The sequence below is a fragment of the Bos indicus x Bos taurus genome, chromosome 21 (genome assembly GCF_003369695.1).
Source record: "Bos indicus x Bos taurus breed Angus x Brahman F1 hybrid chromosome 21, Bos_hybrid_MaternalHap_v2.0, whole genome shotgun sequence".
Classification (NCBI taxonomy): Eukaryota; Metazoa; Chordata; class Mammalia; order Artiodactyla; family Bovidae; genus Bos; species Bos indicus x Bos taurus.
In genome coordinates this window covers 6978224-7002570 of record NC_040096.1, presented here as the reverse complement: position 1 = coordinate 7002570, position 24347 = coordinate 6978224, and the positions used below count along the sequence as shown (strand labels likewise).

Sequence of the window (24347 nt, the reverse complement as noted above, 5' to 3'; positions counted from 1 at the left end):
TTCTTGCCTGGAGATTCATGGACGGAGGAGCTTGGTGGGCTATGAGCGACTTCACTTTCACTTTCACTATCTAAAGATAAAGGAATAAATGGGCAAAGAGTTGGACACCACTGAGAGACTTTCACTCACTCACTCAGAAAGAGATACTTATATGACACGTATCAGTGCATGGGGACAAATGATTTCGAGGTCCCCACAAGGAGAGTTTGAAAAGTGAAAATGGGTCAGTCGTGTTCGACTTTTGCGACCCCATGGGCTATACAGTCCATGAAATTCTCTAGGCCAGAATACTGGAGTGGGTAGCCTCTCCCTTTTCCGGGAATCTTCCCAACCCAGGGATTAAACCCAGGTCTCCCTCATTGCAAATAGCTTGAGCTTCAAAACATTGGGGGTTTTTAGAGAAGAAAGGAAAATTGAGGAGAGAATGGGAAGCAAAAAAGGACATATCTTCTAGACCCTTGAGTACAGGAGATGTAGTATTTGAAAAGAAACAAAGTAGTCTCTATTTGAGAGGGCTTCAGGTGACAGGTTTCAGTTAGAGAAATATTCAAAGGAGACTTTGAGGACATTGAGGAATTTGCTGATCTAGACTGTGAATTTTCATGGGTGAAATAGAAGGGATTGGAAAGGAGAGGAAGGATAATTTAGATTAGTGAGTGGATGTATTTTGTTGTTTAGGGATTGATGGATTCCCTGATGGCTCAGCGGGTAAATAATCCAGTGCAGTGCAGGAGATACAGGAGATGAGGATTCAGTTCCTGGATTGGGAAGATCCTCTGGAGAAAGGGAATGGAGCCACTCCAGTATTCTTGCCTAAAAAATCCCTAGACAGAGGTGCCTGGCAGGCTACAGTCCATGGGGTCACTAACAGTTAGACATGAGCAACTAAGCACACACACACGATGGATTACTTGAGGCAGGACTTGGACCTTCTAATGCCTTCTGAAGCTGGATGGTAAGAGGCCACTAGTTAGCTGTTTCCTTCTCTGGTTCTTTGCCCAGAGTCGCAGCCAAGGATAAAGGAAGCCTCCTCAGGAGACTACTCTGTCAAGCCCTTGGGGGTACAAAATATATGTAGAATTGTAGTCCTTTGGCATGCTGGGAAAGGAGACTCATGTGGAGTATGAAGCTAGGAAGTTTTTTCACCTTTGAAATCAGACTCATTATTAAAAGAGAACTCATCTTCAGGTAGCCTATATTCCAGTACTACTAATAACTTTTAATAAAAATACACTTTTTTAAATTTTCTAGGTCACTTTTACAAAGAGAAAGTTTGGATTAATGAAGAAAGCCTATGAACTTAGTGTGCTCTGTGACTGTGAAATAGCACTCATCATTTTCAACAGCTCTAACAAACTGTTTCAGTATGCCAGCACTGATATGGACAAGGTTCTTCTCAAGTATACGGAATATAATGAACCTCACGAAAGCAGAACCAACTCGGATATTGTTGAGGTAACAAATACATCTAGTGATGCCTGAATTGCAGATAGTAATTAAATTAGATTGCTTTTTATAGCCAAAACATACATAAAAACATATTTTTTCTCTGAATTGTTTCTTAGAAGGATCTAATTATTACTATGTGATGACCCATTTATAAGCGTATCTTAATCACCAAGAAAAAATAAACAAGGCTGATACAGTATGTGCATCAATATAATGTAACATTTCATCTGTGATTACTTTTTATATGAGTTTTAGAATTAATCTTGTAAGAAACTGTATCACTTTGGACATTATGAAGTTTTAGTTTTTTTTATGTCTTAATTATTTCATTACCTCAGTGACTACCCACAATTTTAAACACTAATGAAATGGAAGAATTTATTCTGTTTTGTTTATAGTCCTTTAGTTGTGGGAGGAGGATGGTCCCTTTTTTTTTTTTAATTTCTTTTCCTTCGACATCTCATAGTTCTACCAACCTATTTAGTGAAAATAAAGAAAAAGAGTTGTTTAGAATCATTTTAGTCCATTCAGAAAGTATTTTAGGACAAAACCTTAAAAAGGAGAATCAATATGCTTTTCCCTTTAATTCTTTCCTGTTATAAAAATCTTCTTATAAAAGATAACTTTCTGTGTGTATGTCTATAGCATTTTATACTAGTTTCGTATTTACTTTTATTTTTTTGTTTATACTTAGAAGTTTTGTTTTATTTTTGTTCAAAACAGGTTTTTTCCCCCACTGCTTAAAAAGACGTCTTTAATTTTGTAATATTAGAAAACTATTTCAATACATTAGAGATTTCCTTGGTTAAAATACTGAAATCGTGGGAAATGAAGCAAAAATAACCATAAGAGAAGAAATGTAGTCTCAATTTAGGTTTTATTTCAGAAATTGAAATTAAGATACTTTATTGTGTAGGGATCTAATTTATTTGTCTCAACACATTGTTATAGTTCTGAAAATGCATTTAAAATATCTCCCATGTTTTTCTGCCTTAACCATTCCTTTTGGACAGTAATTGATTCTAACTGCCAAAAAAAATCTGCTACTTTTATTAGAAAAATCCTTATTTTTTAAATAATCAATTGCTTAAAATGGAAAGTAATAGTCTGATTACAGTTACAGTTAGTCTGTTGCTTGCTGTGCCCACTGCTTTATTTGTGTCTCACTCCCTTCAGGGTCTGTGAAGCTTTTGATCTTGCTTTTGCTGATCACTTAAACTACATGGTTACATCTTTAACTAAACTCCTTAGCACAGTTATGTTTTTATCAGTTGTAAATTATTTTATATCATTTAGCTTTTATGGTAAATCTTATTACTTATGCGCAATATAAACTGGTAGACATTTTCCTCATTACGTATCAGAATGCATTTTGAATCGTAATTTTATAAATTAGGGGATCTTGATTTGAGTAAACTTCATAAGAGACTTTGTAACTGGATTTCTTTGAAACAGAAGGTATCCCTGGTGTTTAGTTTAAAATGACATCTTATTTTAAAAAAGTCTCTGTCTTACCAAAAGCTCCACTACCTTAAAGTCAAAGAAAAAGAGTTGACCTTAATAAACAAATAGGTATTCAGACTAGTTTCGTTATGGAAGGCAGCCACCTCCTTGACCCTAACTACTCTGCTCTTTCATTCCAGCAGTTTTTGTTCTTGGGTCCTGGAAGTTGAGGGTACTTCACACAGCCTAAAGCTTACTTTCTTAGAGAATATGAAGAATATAGGGTGATTTAATCCTCACAGAATTTTCAAATTACCTGAGTCTTCATCTCTGTTGTGGTCAGCAATGAGTGTAAGAGAGTAAATCCCAATCATTTTTTAGCACTCCTCCTATGTTACAGTTTGCTTCAGTATGAAAGAAAATATTTGCAGCTCAATTATCAATTGGCATTTTGATGATTTATTTTTTAATTGAATTTCTTAGACATAAGCAAACATGGATTTTACCAGTAGCTCTTTTTGAAGCTCTGAATTATATAAATACAAGACACATATGAATAAAAGAAGATGCATTGAATTATAAGGGATTTAATTTGTTGCGATAGGATAAAATTATAAAACTTAAGGCACCTTTCTTGTATGTCAGTGTCTTACTGAGTTAATCTTCATAAAACTGGATGATTACCATTGTAAGACAGTCTTTCTTCCACATGTAAAGGTGATAACACAACTACATTTTCACTAGTAGTGCAAACATACTTGAGTTCTTTTTATTGGTTGTAGTGATGGCTTTATACTAATGGAGCTACCAAGATTGTTGTGAACCAGACTAAGTTAATAGGATAAGAGTAATGACAAATACTTATACAGAGCTTCCTATGGGCCACTTTCTAAGTGCTTTATGAATATCTTAAGTATATTTTTAGAGTATCATTTTAAGTATATTTTCCTTTTACATATAGTTTTGTTTCAAACAGTTATAGTAATTGGAAGCAAACATTTAGACTTGTGTTTGTTTATTTAACAAACATTTTTGAGGGACTCCTGTGTGCCAGGGACTCCACAAAGTGATTTTTAGATTTCAAAATCAAGCCACAATACTGTTTTTTTTCCTACCTATAGTTCTGTAAACCACTGAAATATACTTTTACCAACTGAAGATTTTATATTAAACTTATGACAAGTTGGTTTTGGACTCTTTGGCTATCTCATGTGGCTGAGTACATCAGCAGTAAATAGAGTCATGAACAGCTTCAAGTGATCTACTTTAGACTGTTTCCTTATGTAGTATAAACAACAGTGAGACTAACTGAAAACTTCATGAACAACTTTCATATGGCCTCTGAAGTCACCCATTTCCTGTTGCATATGATAGTTTTTAAAACTAGCAGGATTTTACTTTCCCCCATATTACTAAAATATTCTTTGACAGAATCTGGAATATGTTAAAATGGAGTCTTGTGTGGATGCATTTCTATTCTATTGGATCTAACACACAGGCCCTTTTGGCATGTACTGTGTAGAAGAGAGGGATGCGTGCCCTGTACTGTTGAGCACATCTACATAGTCTACGAAATAAGGACACACATGAAATTAAATCTAATATGTTTTCTGGGAGTGCTGTAGAATAAATACAATAAAGTAGAAGTAGTTGGTATTTGAATATTGTGATGATAAACATAGGAGGACATGATACATTCATCTACCTTCCAGGTTTTAACCACAGGTATTAAGAACACATATACAGAATGGTGTTTGTATCTTTGCTTTTTTTATTTCATATTAATTACATTTTAAAACTAGTCTTTTAAAATTTTAATCAGTTTTAACATTTTAATCATAGTTGATAAGAATTTTTTTCTTTATAGCTTATTAAAAATCGACAGCATTTATGTATTTTAAGTTGCATTTAGGTATTTTTAAATTAAGGTTTGCAGTGTTGGATATATATATCACCTATGATGTGGTACATTCTTTATTAAAAAATGAGTTTTACTACTTTATTACGTATAGTTGATTAAAAAACATCAAAGATATACATTATATCTTTTTATTTAAGTACACAAAAAAAGATGGCAGATTTTGTTTGGTCCTATCAAAGATAGTAATTTAACCGAAGGTACAAAGGAAATGTTATGACCCCTAAATCTTCTTTTCAGGATATTGATTTAAAAATCTGTGAACTTTATTATGCAATTTTATAAGAATATTAGATATATCCTAGAGTATTAGAAACTAGAAATGAAAATCACCAGGGTAATTAGTTGCCATTATTCATTCACATGTGTGTATAAATTGAATTTAAACTCAATAAAAGCCTAGACCATAGAATGGTTCTGCATCAAAATAAAAATTATGCTAAAGGAATGAAGTGAAGTAGCAGCTGCTACACAATAAATGCCCAAGATTACTTTGTAATGACATAGCTTTCACTTTGCAGTATCTGCAATAATATTTGAAATATTAGGTATTTTTCCATGTAATATATTTAAAATAATGACTTGGTGGCACTGAACATTCAGTAAATAGTTAATGTGGTGATTCAGATCATTGTGCTGCCATTTAAGCATGTAAATACAGAAGCCATGACCATTTGTCTTTCTTATTAATATGTTGTGAACTGTTCCCAAATAGAGGTACTTTATTTATCACAGAATACTATAGTATTTAAAAAATTTCTTTTCACTTGCATTATATATTATTTGATCTTCATATCCAAGGTAAGCTTTTTCAGAAGCAGAAATTGAGACCAGAGTTAAATGACTTGCCTAGAGTTGTGTAGCAGTTTAATGGGAAAAGTGGGATTAGAACCTGGGTCTTTAACATTAACTCCTCCCTTTGTTCCCCAGTTTACCAGATCCATCGGAGCTCTGCAACATTTCACCATAAACAGATAAGATTTTATACATATACCAGTAATGTATTAACATATGACAAACATGAGTAAGTTTTCCTCAATAATGAACAGAAAATTAGTGAGGTAATTGCATTTCTCAATGTACTCATTATGACCTGGTACTCTTCCAGGGGCTTTTATTGATATTATTATCTTATTGATGAGATGGTTAGATAGCATCACCAACTCAAGGGACATAAATTTGAGCAAACTCTGGGAAATAGTGGAGGACAAAGGAGCTGGAACACTGCAGTCCATGGGGTCACAAAGAGTCAGACACAACTTAGTGACTTAATGACAATGACAAAATTATTTTATTGAATCCCTCTAATTGTCCCCATTTCACAGTTGAGGAAATTGAGGCACAGTGATGAATGAAGTAAAATGATGATAATTTGCATTCTGAAGGAAGAGAAAATCTACTTTTTGAGTCTTAATAGTTCTTCCCTGCTTTAAAATTACAACAGAATTTGCAAATAATATAGAAAGGAGGATAGGGCATCAATATAAGATGCGTTTATGAATTATTAAATATAAACAGCTGGTAGCAAAAGTAATCATACCAGTGATTCATGCTATTTAAAATCAGTGGTTCTTAAAGTGTGATGCCTTGACCAGAAGCATCAAGATTACCAGAGAACTTGTTAAAAAGTTTTGAGGTTCCAACTCAGACCTATTGCATCAGAAACTTTTGAAATGAGACCTGAGCATCCTGGTATTAACTTGAATCAACTTGTCCTAAGTGCAGTGAGACTAAAACTTCAAGTTAACATGCAGTCTCTTGGCAGTGGTTATCCAGCTTTTAAAATATTTTTATCCCTAAGACTTCTCTGAAATAATTTCAGTCGTGAGCAAGCATAAGTCATAATTTTTAAGACCTTCTAAAGAGTAGTTCAAGATAGTATGCTGATATTGGTGTGAATTGCAAACTGTTTTTAATGGGTGACATTTTGATTTAATTCTATATGATTATCAAGTGCTTCTTTGAATGTATTTAGGGGATCTGGTGGGGATGTGTGGGGAGATGGACTCCAGTTCCTCAGTTGAGCAAAAAAGATAGATGACTTTTTCTCCTGAGATTACCTAGCTACAGAACTGGAGGTGCGATTATGTTTAGGATTTCTGACAGTATTATTACATCCTCAAAAAGTCTCTTTGAGCCCATCAGTTTTTTCTCCCCATATTACAGATGAGGAATGGAACAGACAGGGAGTGTTTAAGAGGCTTGCCTAATGTTTTACAGGGCTGCAGTGGAGCGGCAGGGAAAGGGAAAAAATAATGAAACATCTGAAGACAAGACAAAGCTTTCCTCCACCTCCAGCCCCCTGCCCTGCTCTTTTATTCTAACAGAGCCTGAAGCAGCAGGACGGTGATGCACAGGGTGAGGCCCCCAATCCTCACGGCCCTCCTCTTCCACCCACATGTCCTGCGCCATCACCTCACGCAGCAGTCACCGTAGCTCCTGCAGTTTTGGTTTTACTATTTTCATTTTGCTATGTATTTGAATATTATTATTTATCATACAATTATTGGTTTTCATTTATGTGCTTTTTATAAGGAATTGTGCATCTCTGCGTGTGATTTTATTTTCTTGAAGTCAGGTTTTTCTCCATCAGAGATTGATGTTACTGAAAAATAAACAGGAGTTCATGTCATGGGTGGAAAGGGTTGTGATATATATATATACATATATATCACTTCATAATACAAATCACGTTTCTGTAATGTATTTCTTGTGATTATTGATAAATATCTTTGTATCCTTTTTATATCCCTGTGTGTCATGGGTTGAGTGTTTCAGTGCTTATGATGAGATAAATTGTTCTGTTTTCTCGGGAAGTTCTTCGATACATTGACCGAATTTTTGACCGAGGAGGGAAGGAAGGTACAGAAAATTGGGAGAAGAGTGGTCAGAAAAAACTCCCTCTAGAGGTGACACCATCACCTGAGTCCTTTAAAGGGTAGGGTTGGAGAGAGAAAGGGGGTTAGAATCAGAAGAAAGGTAGGCTGGGTGGGACAGCTTATGTGAAAAGTAGGAAATGAAGCATAGCGTGCTTATTTTACAAAGTTAAAAATCAGCTAAGAATAGCTGTAGTGTAGTGTGAAGAGTGGAGACAGCTAAAACGTGAGAAGTAAACTAGATCCCAAACAGATGTATAATACCCTTGACTCCCTTCTGAAGATCTGGGTACCTGTTGAAAGAGCCTAATAAAGCTACCTGAGTTTTACTGAGTCTTGCACTTCCCAAGCTGTAAATTTTTAGAATTGCCTTATAATTTTTTTGAAAGGGGTTGCAGAGAAGTGAAGAGAAAAGGGTACAAGTATTGGATGTAATGCATTATTTCTTCATTTTTTAATTTATCAACTGATGTTTATCATACTGTATATGAGACATTGTACTGGACACTAGGAATATGGTGATAACTGGACATATTTCTCTGTTTCCCTAATAGGATTATGTGTGGCTATATTCTTATCTTACCTCAGAAGTCCCTTTGTTGGATACATTTCAGTATGGATTCAAGGCACTTAGAATTCTAAGATACTGATGTTTACCACCAAATATTAACCATTCAGCATATAAACATTATATCACTATTAAAGCTAGAAGCCTATTTAGAGCAAAAGATGTAGAGTGCTTACCATATTCAACAATGATATGGGTATGCCTGAAAAGCAAGATATATCTGCCGGGGTCCAGCCCCGGCTGATCCAGGGTATTCGAAGGAGAGATGGCATCGGCGACCTATTTATTTAAATATTCATCAAAGATATAAAGAGTAATAGAATGAGGATAGCTCAGTCGGCATATATCTATAGTCTTAAGTGATATTTCAGTTACTTTATATAAAGATAGCTAATATAGACATTCAGTTAAAAAAAAACTGGCCATTTAAAATTAAGAGGATAACTATATATTATATTTATTGATGCACAAGTAATTGTGGTTTTGTCGTGTTGAAATTTGCCTTTGATATTGGAATACATTCTTAAATGTGGTTTTGTTATATATCATTTTAATACACATTTCTTACTCTATTTTTTTTTTTTACTAATGATTTCTTATTTCCTGTGTATTTTAGATTAGGGAAATGATGTTAGAAAAAAAGCAAATTCAAGGAATTTTCTTATTTGAGTTCAAAATGGGTCATAAAGCAGTGGAGACCACTCACAACATCAACAATGCATTTGGCCCAGGAACTGCTAACGAACATACAGTGCAGTGGTGGTTCAAGAAGTTTTGCAAAAGAGACAGTAGCTTTGAAGATGAGGAGCATAGTGGCCAGCCATTGAAAGTTGCCATTGACCACTTGAGATGATCATAGGAGAAGTTACCTAAGAACTCAGTGTCGACCATTTTACTGTCGTTTGGCATTTGAAACAAATTGGAAAGGCGAAAAAGCTCAATAAGTGGGTACCTCATGAGCTGACTGAAAATTTAAAAAATGGTCGTTTTGAATTGTCATCTTATTCTGTGCAACAACAGTGAACCATTTCTCAATCGGACTGTGAGGTGCGATGGAAAGTGTATTTTATATGACAACCAGTGATGACTAGTTCAGTGGTTGGACTGAGAAGAAGCTCCAAAACACTTCCCAAAGCCAAAGTTGCACCAGAAAAGGTCATGGTCACTATTTGGTGGTCTGCGTGCATCTGATCCACTACACCTTTCTGAATCCCAGCAAAACCATTACATCTGAGAAGTATGCTCAGCAAATCAGCGGGATCCATAGAAAACTGCAACACCTGCAGCTGGCATTGGTTAACAGAATGGGCCCAATTCTCCTCAACAGCGCTCATCACACATCGCACAACCAACACTTCAGAAGTTGAATGAATAGGACTATGAAGTTTTACCTCATCCACCATATTCACCTGACTTCTTGCCAACTGACTACCACTTCTTCAAGCATCTCAACAACTTTTTGTAGGGAAAACACTTCCACAACCAGCAGGAGGCAGAAGTTGCTTTCCAAGAATTCCTTGAATCCCAAAGCACAGATTTTTATGTTACAGGAATAAGCAAACTTACTTCTCATTGGCAAAAATGTGTTGATTATAATGGTACCTATTTTGATTAATAAAGGTGTATTTGAGGCTAGTTATAATGATTTGAAATTCACACTTCAAACCACAATTACGTTTGCACCAACCTAATATTTTGAAGTTATTTTTGTAGCTCAGTCCTGAGAGGAACTCAGTTTTGGAATCTATAGAGTCTGAAGAAAGCGAGATATTTTCTTGGAATAGATAGTCATAACTGTACTTTTTAATTTACAATGGTGCAATCAGTGTTGTACCTATAAACAATTCCAGTGGTAGTGTAAACTGCTTATATAAACAGTTTTGAATGATAGTATGCACATACATTATAATTATCTAGGTTTTTGTTTGAGGGATTGATTCATACCTTTAATGTATGCTTTAATCCTTATGTATCCTAAGGCTGTTCTAGCACACTGGTATGTGATTATATTTATTTATTCAAATAATATTTCTAGTAGTTCTTATTTTAGTTCATTAGCACTAAAGTACCAGAAAGTAAACTTTTAATACTGTTTTGAAAATGTTAGTGAATAATTTTGGTAAATAAGCTATATGCTTGAGTCTTCTTGAATGTATGAATGCTTGATTATTCATATTGGAATTTACCTCTTATACTTTAACAGAGAATCTTTTTCTGAAAGATTTTGCTTCTGTACAAATTTTCTTTGCATATAACTGGTTAGTTATTTTGTGGCAATTTCTGGACTTGACTTATTTCTAGAATCTGTCTTAACTTCAAAAATATTTATGTTCTACGAACAAAACTTGGAAATATCAACTAGTATTTGTATAGGAATTTAAAATTTTTGCTTGCTTCTTTATGCCACCAGTGTTCATACAGAATTATCTCATAGTATTAAGTAATTAGAATATTGTTATTGCTGTTTTCCACATTGTATAGCTCATTAAGTTTTTAAAAATTGCTCTGTTACTTTGAAGAGTGAAACCTACCAGTTACGTTCCACAGGACAGTAGAAAGTTAAGAGTTTAGGTAGATATTTAGCTGTTTTGTGAGATGTGTTATTACAATTCTCAAATACTATCATTTGATATTTTTCTTAATAACAATTCAGATATAATTAGTATTATAACTAGCATTTCTTGGATATATTAGCTACTGAATGATTTGGGGTATGCACATAGAAAAAAATCAATATCTGTTTCACATCATACACAGAATTTCTGTTGAATAGAGAGTTTGTGTAGAGGAGTAATAAAGGAAAAACAGATTGGAAAACAAATTGGGTATAGTTGATGGAATGTCTTGTATTCCAGGCTGTGACATTTGACATTTGTCCTGTGGTCATTGGACAGCTGTTAAAGGTATTTAAAAGTCTAAGTGGTCAAATAATTGTAAGAATGGTAAGCTGGAAACAGATAAAAGTTTATAGAAATAGACTGTTACCTCATCTGTTAATTATGATAGATTTTTAGCTATGTTGAGATTTATATGATGCTATTCCACTTGGTTTGAATAGGGAAGTAGGATTAAATTGGGGATTTAGGCTGTGTTCTAATTCACGCATTATAAGTTGGATTTATCCCAGGAATCAGGGTTGACTTAGCAGAGTATCCTATTATTATGGACTGAAAGTTTTAATATGTCCATGCTACATAAATAATCCATATAGAGTCAAGGAAATGCCAGTCAAGATCCCAAGGAATTAATTTTTTCAAGAATTCAAAAACTGATCCTTAAATATATAGGGAAATTCAAGGGGATAAGAAGATACTCTGAAGAATAGCAAGATGAGAAGCTTTGTATTACAATATATTGAGACTAATGTTATAGCTATAGTAATGTGGCATTGGGACAAATACTAAATATATGAGTGAAGTAATAGCTCAAAAAAAGAACCATGCACATAATGTGGTATTGCACGTCAAAGGGGGAAAGAACCAACTCTTTAAGCAGTGATGCTGGGATAATTGGATACATATATACGGGGGAACTGTGAGATTGAACCTACCTTGTATCTTATACAAAATTGATATCCTGAAATATTATCAACCTAAATGTGAAAGGCAAAATTGTAACACTTCTGGGATATAATGTAGGAGAATATCTTCATGATTTTTAGGTAGGGAAGGAATTCTTGTACAAGACATAAACGTTACTACCATAAAGGATAATTGTAAAGGAAAAATGAATAAGTTTGATTTTATTAAGAACCTGTTTTCATCCAGAGGCAAGTGTTAAACATGTCACAGAATAGGAAAGGATTTTTTTTCAACAGTACATAAAAGTGACAAAGAACTTATGTTGATTACAAGTAAAAGAATGACTGTAAAGCGATAAGAAAAAGACAACTCAATAGAAAATTGGCAAAGTCCTGGAACACTTGGCACCTCACAAAAGAGAAAATGCAAATGGCCAGTAATTTTGAAATGTGTTTCATTTTCTTGGTAATGAAGGGAAAGCAAGTTAAATCTTCATTGCAGGTAGAATACGTTGATACAACTACTTTAAAAAATTGTTCAGCATTATCTAGTGTGACGATATCATTTTATGAATTAACAATTCTGCTCTTAAGAATATACCCTGGAGAAGTGTGTGCAGATAAACAATAAACTATGTCTTCAAAAATGTGCATAGCTCCATTTTCATAATAGCTAATAGGTTGAAGTAAAAGTACAGGAAGATAAAAGTACAGGAAGTCGACACCACAGACTTAGGATGGTATTACTATGGAGGAGAGAGGGGAGGGTTATGTGATTGAAGGAGATACACACGGTTCTGGTTCTAGTGTATTTTTTGACCTGATTAGAATTACTGTTGTTCACTTTGTAATTGTTGAATTTTATATAAATTTTGATGCACCTTCTATTGGTAGTGGTTTATTCACTAAGTCGTGTCCAACTCTTGGTGATTCCATGTTCTATAGCCTGCCAGCCTCTTCTGTCCATGGGATTCTCCAGGCAAGAATACTGGAGTGGGTTGCCATTCCCTTCTGCAGGGGATCTTCCTGACCCAGGAATCAAACCCAGGTCTCCTGCACTGTAGGCAGATTCTTTTACCGACTGAGCTACGATGGAAGCCCTTTTATGTATTATGTCCAGTTTTTAAAAAACGTTTTTGTTTTCAAAGTGTCTAGGAAGAATAAGTATCTTTCAGAATTGGAAACAATTATTAAAAATGGAAAAAAGGAGAACTTTTCACATTTAAAAACAGTTCTAAAATCTAGTTTAAGTTCCTTGGGATTTAAGACATCATTCCATAATTTTAAGCACTCATATATTCTTTATGCTAGAGGTGACAAATTATCCCTTCAGCCAGTGTTTATGGAGTTGCTTAGTTGTTTCACTGAAATGTGATTTAAGGTGGGTGATAATGTGGATTGGTATAATTGATGAGCTCATCGTACATTTTAAAACTCTGTGTATATACCTTTTGAGTACTTTTAATTCCCTAGTTTCACTTCTAGGTGCTATGATTATTACTACTTTGGAATGGAATTTGACAGTTATCATTATGAAATTGAGTGTGTCAAAGAATATTTTTAATTCTTGGTTGACGGTAGTTAAAAATACAGTCTTATCTGACAAGGGCTCTGTTAAACAGGCAGTACAGACTCCTGAATCCAAAATTCATTATCATCTAAAAATTCCAGAAAATACCAGTCCTCTGGGATTTTTATCAGTTTTTGTTTCAGACTCCACATGATTCAAATGTTTATTTAAGTATATTTACAATGAACAATATCCTGAGTCCTAGATTTCTTCATTCTGTGAACAAACACCAAAGGTTACAGTGTGTATATATGTATTAGGGCATATATATTTTATATATATCTGCATCGTGTATATGATTTCCATGGAGAATAAATGTTATTTTTATTATATCTGAAAGTTTAAATGTTATTTTTTGCTGATGAAAAAATATAAGCAAAAGGAAATCTATTTAAAGTTAGCTGCCTCTGCCTAATTTAAAATTCTTTTTGAAATATGTTTCTGTTTTAAAAAAAAAACCTGAGATATCCAGAAAAAAGTCTAAAACAGCATTGTTCTTGCCTCCTCGGGTTTCTTTTTCCTGGTTTCTATCTCCTTTTTATTCTTCCCTTATTCTTGCTGTCTTCAGTTTCACCAACAGATTTAGTAATGTAAACCAGAAAGTGACAAGCAAATGTTCAGGGCCAGCCAAACAGTGTTTTATATACCCAGAATTCTAAAAGTGTTTCTTTGAACTTGAAAGATCAAGGTTGTGAATACTTTATAAGTAGAACAATAGAACATGTGACTTTAAAGATCTTTGTTGGTGTATATACCATTATTTGAGTAAGTTTTTCCAAGCTTGGGATCTTTTCTGGTCTCAGTTGTGGAGGCATTAGCCAGACTTGCTTAGGAGACTTAGATGACTTAGGTAAGGAGACTATTAACTAATGACTCAAAGAATTGTGACAGGTTTTTTCATCAAGGTTCTTTGATTATAAAGAATAGGAATTCATTTGAAGTGACTCTAACTAAAGAAGAATTTATTGGAAAAATATAGGCAGATGGCACCCAAGTCTGAAAGGAATACCTGGCTTCTTTAAGGCCTGAAGAGGAACTCTGTCTCAAAGTTTCCATAGTCCCTCATCTCTGCCACCATGGCTAGTGTGCAAAAAGACTCTCCTGAAGGCACAACTGATGGTCTTCATGTGAAACTAATTGATGTTCTAGGTTCTTACACAATTAGCCATTTTTGTAACCAGAACATAATTCCCAAATTTTAAAGAAACTTAAGTTATGATACTGTCTTGCTGATGCTTTCTCAGTAGTATAAAAGATTTAGTGAACTATGGACCTTTGTCTCAGTGCTAACATAATTTTTTTAACAGGGTTGATCCTCTATAGATGACATGGAGTTTCTCTTATTTAAGAAAAGTATGACTTTTGATTTTTAGACCTCTTGGTTTATTCTTCAGTGTTCTTTATTCAACATAGATCCAAAATAAGAACTTTTGGCTGTTAGTTGATTATAGCTAAATGTACACTTAAAATGAGAGGTCTTCTTGCACTACCAGTTCTAATCTTTCCTATCCAAAAGCCCACTGGAGAGTATCCCAGAAGCTTTCAGAGTCTAGATTGTTATGAGTTGAACTTGCATATGAAATTATAGTTATAAAATTGTATTTTTGTGATTCAAATGCAGTCAGCTGTCAATAATTTCTGTGGATCAACCTAGTACAAATTAATGTCTGTGAATTGCCTTATATTATTGCTAAAATATAGCAAATTCATAACTTTATGTTTTAGAAAACATCTGAAGTAACATCACATCATCCTGGTCTCTTCTTTGCTATGTAGTTTTTTTTATTGTGCAGGTATTAATAAACACATATTTCATGTGTGTGTGACACCTTGTTTGTCTAGACTCTGAAAATGTAAAGCAGTCTAGACTTCAGTCTTTGAAAGTTCATACATTAGTTGAAGAATACAGAAAATATGCAGAAGATAAGTAAATACAATGTTGCATATGTTACATGAATGCTCTAAAGAGTAAGTGCTCTTACAATTTCAGTATATGAAGCAGTGGGGAAAGAAGGTTTCATGGAAAAATGCAGTTTAAACTAGGCCACAGTGAGCTTATAAGATAGTCATACAGATAAGAGAGAAGATAGGGTTTCAAGCAAGTGGGGTGACATCAGTGAGGGATTTTTATGACTGTAAGGAGGACAATAATTTTGACTACTCTGGCTGGGTCAGAAGTTTCAGGGAGCATAAAAATGGGAAAGGAAAAAAAGGCTTTTAGGTAACTCGCAGTTAGGATAAGGAATTTTGATTTTGTACTCCACATTTGTTATTTCAGGAGGGATGTAAGATGTATAAAACTACTGGGGTTCAGGGAGAAAATAATAGAAATTATATTTTATCCCAAGATATGTTTGTTACTATTTTAGAAGATTGACAGTCATTCATGCTTATAATTTTTTCAGTGTATGCATATATTGGGGGTTGTGCATGAAATATGTTTACAGGTGGGGTGGGATAATCTAAAAAGTTGAGAGAGTACTGCTTTTAGATCACCGAGAGCCATCAAATGTTTAAAACAAGGGTGACAGACAAAGTGATATGGACGAGAACTGAGTCTGTAACAATTTATGGGACAAATGAGAAGGAAGAGAAGTAAAGGGAGGTATAATAAGAGGCCAGGTATAAAGCAGCACAGACCTGCATGAGTATGGTGGCAGTAGAAATGGAATAATGTATCTACAAAATTTGGAATTCCACGTTAATGTGGGGAGAGAGCAAAGTGAACAGCAAGATTGCTTGCTGTGTTGACTAGAAATAGCTAAGTCCAAAGAGGAGATGTATTGATACTTGATAAAAGGTAATAAATTCCATCTTGATTAAATTGAAATAGTGATATTAGCCAAATATCCAAATGAAAATGTGCATTCGCCACTTGGGTGTATAGTTCTTCAAAGTTTCAGAATAGATTTGGAAGAAGGTACAAAATCATTACTCTCACCCAACTATAAAGTGAGCTTCAAGTTACTCTTCATTTCAACAAAACTGATTTAATTAATACCAAAACTGAGAAGAAAACATCCTCTTACTTGTAAGTTTAATTTGGGCATATCCTGTGTGGAAAGTTTAGATATATTATAGGGATTCCTTCTCCCTGGAAATGCTTATAGGCAAAACACTACCTACTCTTTCCCCAATAGCTTGAATTTTACTTTGGCCCTCGTAAGCTTCAGATGGAGAAGGAACCCTGTTTCGAGAGAGTCTGTGGTTTGCATAATTATCTTTTAGATGATTATGCTCTTAATACTGTTGTATGAATAATAATTTCATTTATGAATTGTCACAAAAATTAAGGATTATTCTTAATTTCTTGAATAAGATAACTGAAATCTGATAATCCTTCTCTGATCATAATTATCTTAGTTGTTGATACCATAATTAATACAGGTCATTAATTAGATAATCAAATATTTTCAAAAATTTTAACAGCACATTGTTTTTTCTTTTAAAAATCAATACTCAGTCCAGTACTAAGTTCTAAAAAGAACAGACTCTTTCCCCTGCATTTGGATCTGCTGTGAATCATGAGTCAAGGGTGATTTCACTCTTAAAACTGTTAAACAGGTTTTTTTTTTTTTTCTCCAGCAAAAGGTAAAATCATGACTCTCAGCTATATAATGAACATGTCAAGAGTTTAACTTACTGATTTCTGAGGGAGCACAAAAAATGTTGCAACTGGTTAAAGGTAAAGCCAAAGAGAAGTGCATAAGCCCATCTAGAAGCTTTTCAGGTGGTTCAGACAGTGAAGAATCTTCCTGCAATGCAGGGGACCCAGATTCAGTCCCTGGGCTGGGAAGATCCCTGGAGAAGGGAATGGCTACCCACTCCAGTATTCTTGCCTGGAGAATGCCAGGGGAGAGAGGAGTCTGGCGGGCTCCTCCACCAGAGTCCATGGGGTCGCAGAGTTGAATGTGACTGAGTGAATAACACTCTAAACTCATCAAGAAGGCAAAATGAATTTTCTTCATAGATGCAAAACTGACCTCTTCTTCAGTGAGAAAAGAGATCAGTTGAGACCTCCTGCAGACAGAATCTATTTGTATGTCTATAAACAGTAATTATTTGTATTAGTCTCAGCTTTCTACAAATAAACTTGTTTCTGCAGAGTTGTAAAAGAGCTTGAAGACCGGCACAAACCACAGTGAATCAGATAACCTGGAAGGATGTGTCCTAATGAATGCATTGCTTTAAATTAAGGACACTTAGCAGTTATTTTTCATCCATTTAAGAAATTTTTACAATCTGTCTTTATGTAACGAGTATTGAAGGTAAATGTTATCTAAGGGTATTATTTTAAATCTACGTAAAATTCCCCAACATCACAAAAAGAAAAGCTATTAAAATCATAATAGAATTTAACTTTGTTGTGACAAGTAGAAAGTTTGTTTTTGTAAAGGTGTTTAACTGACACTCCAAAAATAAAATGTCTTCTGTAGAAATGGACTGATAAAATTTGTAGGTACACTAATTTTACAATTTCATGTAAATAATGTTTCTAGTTAGACCCTTTAGATATATTTGGAACACTGATATAAAGACACAGAACAGATTGTATCAAGACAGCTTAAATTGATTAATAATTTAATTTTTCATCACCCATTGATCCCTTTAGCAATTCATAATCTATATTTCAGAATACAGTCATTTAAGAAAAGCAAATAGGATACATTAAGTTAAGTGATGTATGCCCCTGAAATATCAAATTATTCTGGCACAATAGAGTCTTCCCCTTAAGTTTTGCCATAATGGCCTCAAAAAATGTCCATCACATGTACAAGAATAAAACACTTTAAAATCTTGCTTACTTAAGAATGTGGAACATTATTATCATCAGTAATAACTATAGAGAGTACACAGTGCTAATATTCTTGAATGTTCACACTTAAAAGCAGACTGCCCCCTTAATGGTGACCTTTCAGGTTGTGTTTTCCAAGTGTTTTTATTGCGGCTGGCTTGCAGCATTTAAGAAAGCTGAAGCTAGCCTGTTTCTTAGATGCCTCGCCTGGCCTTGTTAATAGATACCAGCATTCCACTTGTTAGTACCAGTGACACAGGAGAAACTCTTAATATTATGCTATGGGGTATTGATAAAGAAGACAGAAAAAGTCTTTTTATGGTAGTTGGATCCTCAAAACAACTCTTCATGTTCTAGTGATAAAACCCAAGTTGGATATCCAGCAGAGGTACATGAGCTTATCTGTAGAGCTGATACAACCTCTTGAATTCTCTCACCATGACAGGAACCCCATCTAAAGTGAAGGCTTGCAGAACTGGAGATACCAGAACGCTTTTCTTCCTCGTTAGTACAAGTAGGGTTAACCCTATTCTTCTAGGATAAAAGTGTGTGATTATTAAACAAAGACCATATTCTTTTTCTTCTGTAATTTGAAAATGTTCAGAGAGACACACTCGGGTGATTGTTGTTAGTAGAAGAGCAAGACTGTGAATTACCTAGCCTTAAGGTATAGGAATATGAGGGGAAAATATCTGGAGATTTCAGGGTAGAATAAATCAACTTTGTGATAAAATCTGTATATAGGCATCTACTGTATTTGTTCTGTTTCTATAGCTGTGTTGGTTATAAGAGTTGATTGTGTTCCAGTATTCGAGTGTTAACATCTTCATTGCTGATAGCAAGTTGCGGAGCTTTGGCAGGCAGAACTTGCTACCATGAATGGGGCAGAATTTATCTTCACCTTTTAGTTATAAACAATAGGACTTTTTATGACAAAGTATACATAAAAGTTCAATGATTACTTAGACCCACATATATTACTTAGAGCCTTGAGGCCAATTTTGGAGAAATAGGTGTGGTGTATGCTGCCTCACACTCTAGTAAAGCAGTGCTCAAAATTCTCCAAGCCAGGCTTCAGCAATATGTGAACCGTGAACTTCCTGATGTACAAAGCTGGTTTTAGAAAAGGCAGAGGAACCAGAGACCAAATTGCCAAAATCCGCTGGATCATAGAAAAAGCAAGAGAGTTCCAGAAAAACATCTATTTCTGCTTCATTGACTATGCCAAAGCTTTTGACTGTGTGGATCACAATAAACTGTGGAAAATTCTGAAAGAGATGGGAATACCAGACCACCTGACCTGCCTTTTGAGAAACCTGTATGCAGGTCAGGAAGCAACAGAACTGGACATGGAACAACAGACTGGTTCCAAATAGGAAAAGGAATACGTCAAGGCTGTATATTGTCACCCTGCTTCTTTAACTTCTATGCAGAGTACATCATGAGAAACACTGGGCTGGAAGAAGCACAAGCTGGAATCAAGATTTCCGGGAGAAATATCAATAACCTCAGATACGCAGATGACACCACCCTTATGGCAGAAAGTGAAGAGGAAGTAGAAAGCCTCTTGATGAAAGTGAAAGAGGAGAGTGAAAAAGTTGGCTTAAAGCTCAACATTCAGAAAACGAAGGTCATGGCATCTGGTCCCATCACTTCATGGCACATAGATGGGGAAACAGTAGGAACAGTGTCAGACTTTATTTTTTTGGGCTCCAAAATCACTGCAGATGGTGATTGCAGCCATGATATTAAAAGACACATACTCCTTGGAAGGAAGGAGTATGTGTTTCCAACCTAGATAGCATTCCAACCTAGATAGCTATTTCCAACCTAGATAGCATATTCAAAAGCAGACATTACTTTGCTAACAAAGGTCCTTCTAGTCAAGGCTATGGTTTTTCCAGTGGTCATGTATGGATGTGATAGTTGGACTGTGAAGAAAGCTGAGCACCGAAGAATTGATGCTTTTGAACTGTGGTGTTGGAGAAGACTCTTGAGAGTCCCTTGGACTGCAAGGAGATCCAACCAGTCCATTCTAAAGGAGATCAGTCCTGGGTGTTCATTGGAAGGACTGATGCTAAAGCTGAAACTCCAATACTTTGGCCACCTCATGCAGAGAGTTGACTCATTGGAAGAGTCTGATGCTGGGAAGGATTGGGGGCAGGAGGAGAAGGGGACGACAGAGGATGAGATGGCTGGATGGCATCACTGACTCGATGGACGTGAGTCTGAGTGAAGTCCGGGAGTTGGTGATGGACAGGGAGGCCTGGTGTGCTGCAATTCATGGGGTCGCAAAGAGTCGGACACGACTGAGTGACTGAACTGAACTGATGCTGTCTGCTCATATTTAGTGATGTGTTGTGGTAGAAGTTTGAGGCATTATGGGCGGGTTTCCCAGTGCATGCCAAGAAATTTGAGCAGCTAACATAGATGTCCCAATGATTACTTCTAATTCTGTAAGCATCAAATTGAATAAAGTGAAATTTTAAAATAGACCAGATAAATTTTTTAAAAATTTTCATATCTTAATGTATTGTGTGTTTATATTTTACTACTTTCAAGAAAAGAAGAATTAAAATAGTATTCGTAGTTATTATAAATCATATTTGAAAGGATACCAAGATCCATTATCATGAATTAATTTAAAATATACCTTAAGTTAACATAATCATTTGCAGTACAAATGCATTCATCTAGTGTTAGTCTATTGTTCAAACATTTCTTAGGCTAAGTTGGTATGCCTACTTGGAAAATTTTAACATCTGAAAATTTCTCTATGGTTGGCTTGAAAATCAGCAAATCTAAAAGCTATCCAAGTTGTTGAGCTTAAAAATCTACTTTAAAAAAAATTCTACTCTATAATAAGATCCATGAGGATTTTTTTTTTTTTAATTTAAACATTCTGGAAGTAATACTGTATAGAATATTAAGCCCTACTCTTTTAACTAAACAAGTCATTTTGTGGTGATTTTAATTAGAAAAATGCAATATGAAAAAAAAAAAACAACTTTATTTTTATCCTAAAGTAAGAAAACAGAAAAATAATCAGTATCGTCCAGGACATTCAAGAAAATTCTCCAGAAAGTCAATTCAGTGGATTAAATTAATCCATGAAGGAGCTCTATAGAAACAGCTGGCAGAGGGTGGGAAAAATCTTGCTGAATTAGTTTTTAATCACAAAATTTAAAGATTTGTGAAGTCAGTAATATGTACATTCTATGTAGGAAAGAGTCATTGCTGTCATACATAAATAAGTATTTGAGTTTTTATACTTGAGAATTACGTAGGAAAATCCGTGTGCGTGCATGCTAAGTTGCTTCAGTTGTGTCCAACTCTTTGTGACCACATGGACTCTAGAACTCCAGGTTCCTCTGTCCATGGATCCTCCAGGGAAGAATACTTGAAAGTGAAGTCGCTCAGTCCTCTTTGACTCTGCGACCCCATGGACTATATAGTCCATGGAATTCTCCAGGCCAGAGTACTGAAGTGGGTAGCCTTTCCCTTCTCCAGGGGATCTTCCCAACCCAGGGAGCGAATCCAGGTCTCCCGCATTGCAGGCAGATTCTTTACCAACGGAGCTATAAGGGAAGCCCTGAGAATACTGGAGTGTGTTGCTATTTCCTCATCCAGGGGAGTCTTCCTAACCCAGGGATCGAACCCACATCTCTTACATCTCCTGCATTGGCAGGAAAATTATAGCATTTAAGAACAAATTAGGGATGAAATTACTGGGATAGCGTGCAGATTATTTCTGGTGAAAGGGATAAACTCTCAGGCAAAAAGGAATGTCAGTAGATGAAGTTGCTGAAATGTTCATTTCATAAAAATGCTGCAATAACTTCTCAAAGTATCATCTTGATATATTTTGGGATCTCATACTCGTTGATCCTGTTAGACAAGTTGATCAGGCTGTAATCAGATTTAGATTGTAACTATCAGAGCAGTGAGTAATTTCATATTCTTTAGGAAGTTTGGAAAGGAAGAATCCAAATATGGAAATACTCCTTTTCTCTTAATGTACAATGGGAACATAATTTTGCTTATGTATAAGGATTACCTTATTTGAAGAATTACAGTACACTTGTGATCATTTAAAACCATTTCAGTGGCTCTTGTATTACTCAGTTCATTCAGTCTGTGCTCTCTTACTTAATTTTTACAAAAAAGACTCATGGCAAGTTAGTATCATTTGTGTGTGAATTTTCCAATTGTATTTCAGACTTTAAGAAAAAAAGGCCTTAATGGTTGTGAGAGTCCTGATGCTGACGATTACTTTGAGCACAGTCCACTCTCGGAGGACAGATTCAGCAAACTAAATGAAGATAGTGATTTTATTTTCAAACGAGGCCCTGTAAGTACTTTTACTTTACCTCTACTTTTTATTTGTTGATCCTTTTTGTTAACTTCATTATTTAGGCTCTGAACAAGAAGGAACACAGAGGGTGCGACAGCCCAGACCCTGATACTTCCTATGTGCTAACTCCACATACAGAAGAAAAATATAAAAAAATTAATGAGGAATTTGATAATATGATGCGGAATCATAAAATCGCAGTGAGTACTAAAGTATGGTTTGTGCTTTTATCTTGTGCATGAAGAGACTGACCACACCTCTTGTTGTTTGTTTCACAGTGGGTGATGACAGCAGTAAGTAGAAGGAGGGAGGGGGGTGGTATTAATTTGTTTTGAATTTATAGAACCTCAAGATAAAATTGCAGAAATCTTAACAGTAGTACATCTTCAGTGTCTTAAATGTAGAAGTGAAGAGAAAACATCCTAATCTGGGCTCTACTACTATCTCCTTACTTTTGAATAGGGCATCTAAACATCCTAGATTCCAATTTCCTCATCTGTAAAGTGAATGAATTGGCTCACATAATTTTTTAAGGTCCCTTCCAGCTTTAAATTCCCATGATTTTAAATATAAGGATGCATTTGAGACTTGCCTCTCCCTCTCATGACTTTTAAAATATTACATAGACTTTAGATTTTGAGACTATAAATTATGGCTAGATTTTATTATATAATTTGGTGCTTCAAAATTATTTTTAATTATTTTATATAGTTGCTATAATAGTAGCTTACTTTTTGACTCTTTGTAAGTGTCCCAAAACAACTTGGCGACAGTACCTCCAAATTCCTATTCTTTTCTTGCCCTGTCAGTGTTAAGGAAGAGCACCCTGACTTGATTTTAACTTAAGGAAACAGTGTTCTTAAACTGGTTGCAAAACAAAGTTACTTAAAAAATTTTCCATGCTCACACATCTAATGCTAAAAAAGTGCTCTTTTGATAGTTCAAAGAGTTCTCACTGAAGCTCCATTGGCAAGAGTTGCTTAAGACATTATTCTTGATCTAATTTTTCTAACACTATGTATGTGTTGTAGTCTTCAGGAATAAATTGGTACCACTGCTATTTATTTCACTACCAGAGTTAATTCTCTTAAAACTATGCCCTAATGTATGTATTATGGATTATTTCTTCAAAATAGTCTGATGCTATAAGAAGAAGCCCATGGACAACAGATTTAAGGAGATATTTTTGTGGTAATACCCTTCTTAATAAACATAACAACAGAAAAAATAAAGCAAAATTCGTTTTGACCTCATATGGATGTGGTGACCTTGCAGATAACATTAACCTGCAAAAACTTTGTATAAATAAAATTGCTTTACCTTTAAAAAATTTTTATCATATATCTGTTGTTTTATATCTTTTAATGAGTTATAATTTTCTCCTTGAAATAAACTATTGAATAAAGTACTTAATTATTTATACTCTTTCAACTTTGAATTAGCAGTATTACCTTAATTGGGAAATCACTGTTTTAAAATGTAAGGAGAGGAAAGTTTTTATTTTCTCTCAGATTATAAAGAGGATTGTTATATTTATCATGGTTAACAAGTATAAGTGGCCTATGGAGGAAATGTAAGAGGAAAATAGAAAATAGTGTTTTTAAGGGACCATGGTATATTTTGGAGGGAAATAAAATAACATAACTTTGTAATTTAATCTTTATACATTTAAAGATAACTTGTCAGTAGTTAATTTTGCTTAAGTTTTTTTTTTGCATTTTTATTACACTCGTTACATTGTGTTTTATATACATAGAAAAATTTGGCTTTTTTTTTTTTTTTCCAGTTTTGTCCATTAAGAAGTGTAGTGAATTAAATCAGACAAGGGCAGATTTGATGTATGAAGTTTATGAT

At 34.7% G+C, this 24347-nt stretch overlaps 1 protein-coding gene across 9 annotated transcripts in view; it reads left to right on the top strand.

Moving 5' to 3' along the window:
• The window catches only part of MEF2A (myocyte enhancer factor 2A), a 179935-nt gene that overhangs the window by 111134 nt on the left and 44454 nt on the right, over positions 1–24347 (top strand). For 4 of the 9 annotated variants that reach the window (XM_027521839.1, XM_027521838.1, XM_027521843.1 and 1 more), the window contains 2 exons: positions 1252–1455; positions 22556–22693. In XM_027521839.1, the coding sequence (XP_027377640.1) occupies positions 1252–1455; positions 22556–22693 (342 nt within the window). Of the gene's footprint in view, positions 1–1251; positions 1456–7030; positions 7169–22358; positions 22491–22555; positions 22694–24347 lie in introns of those variants that run through there. The other 5 variants (XM_027521842.1, XM_027521841.1, XM_027521845.1 and 2 more) reach the window with 3 other exon arrangements.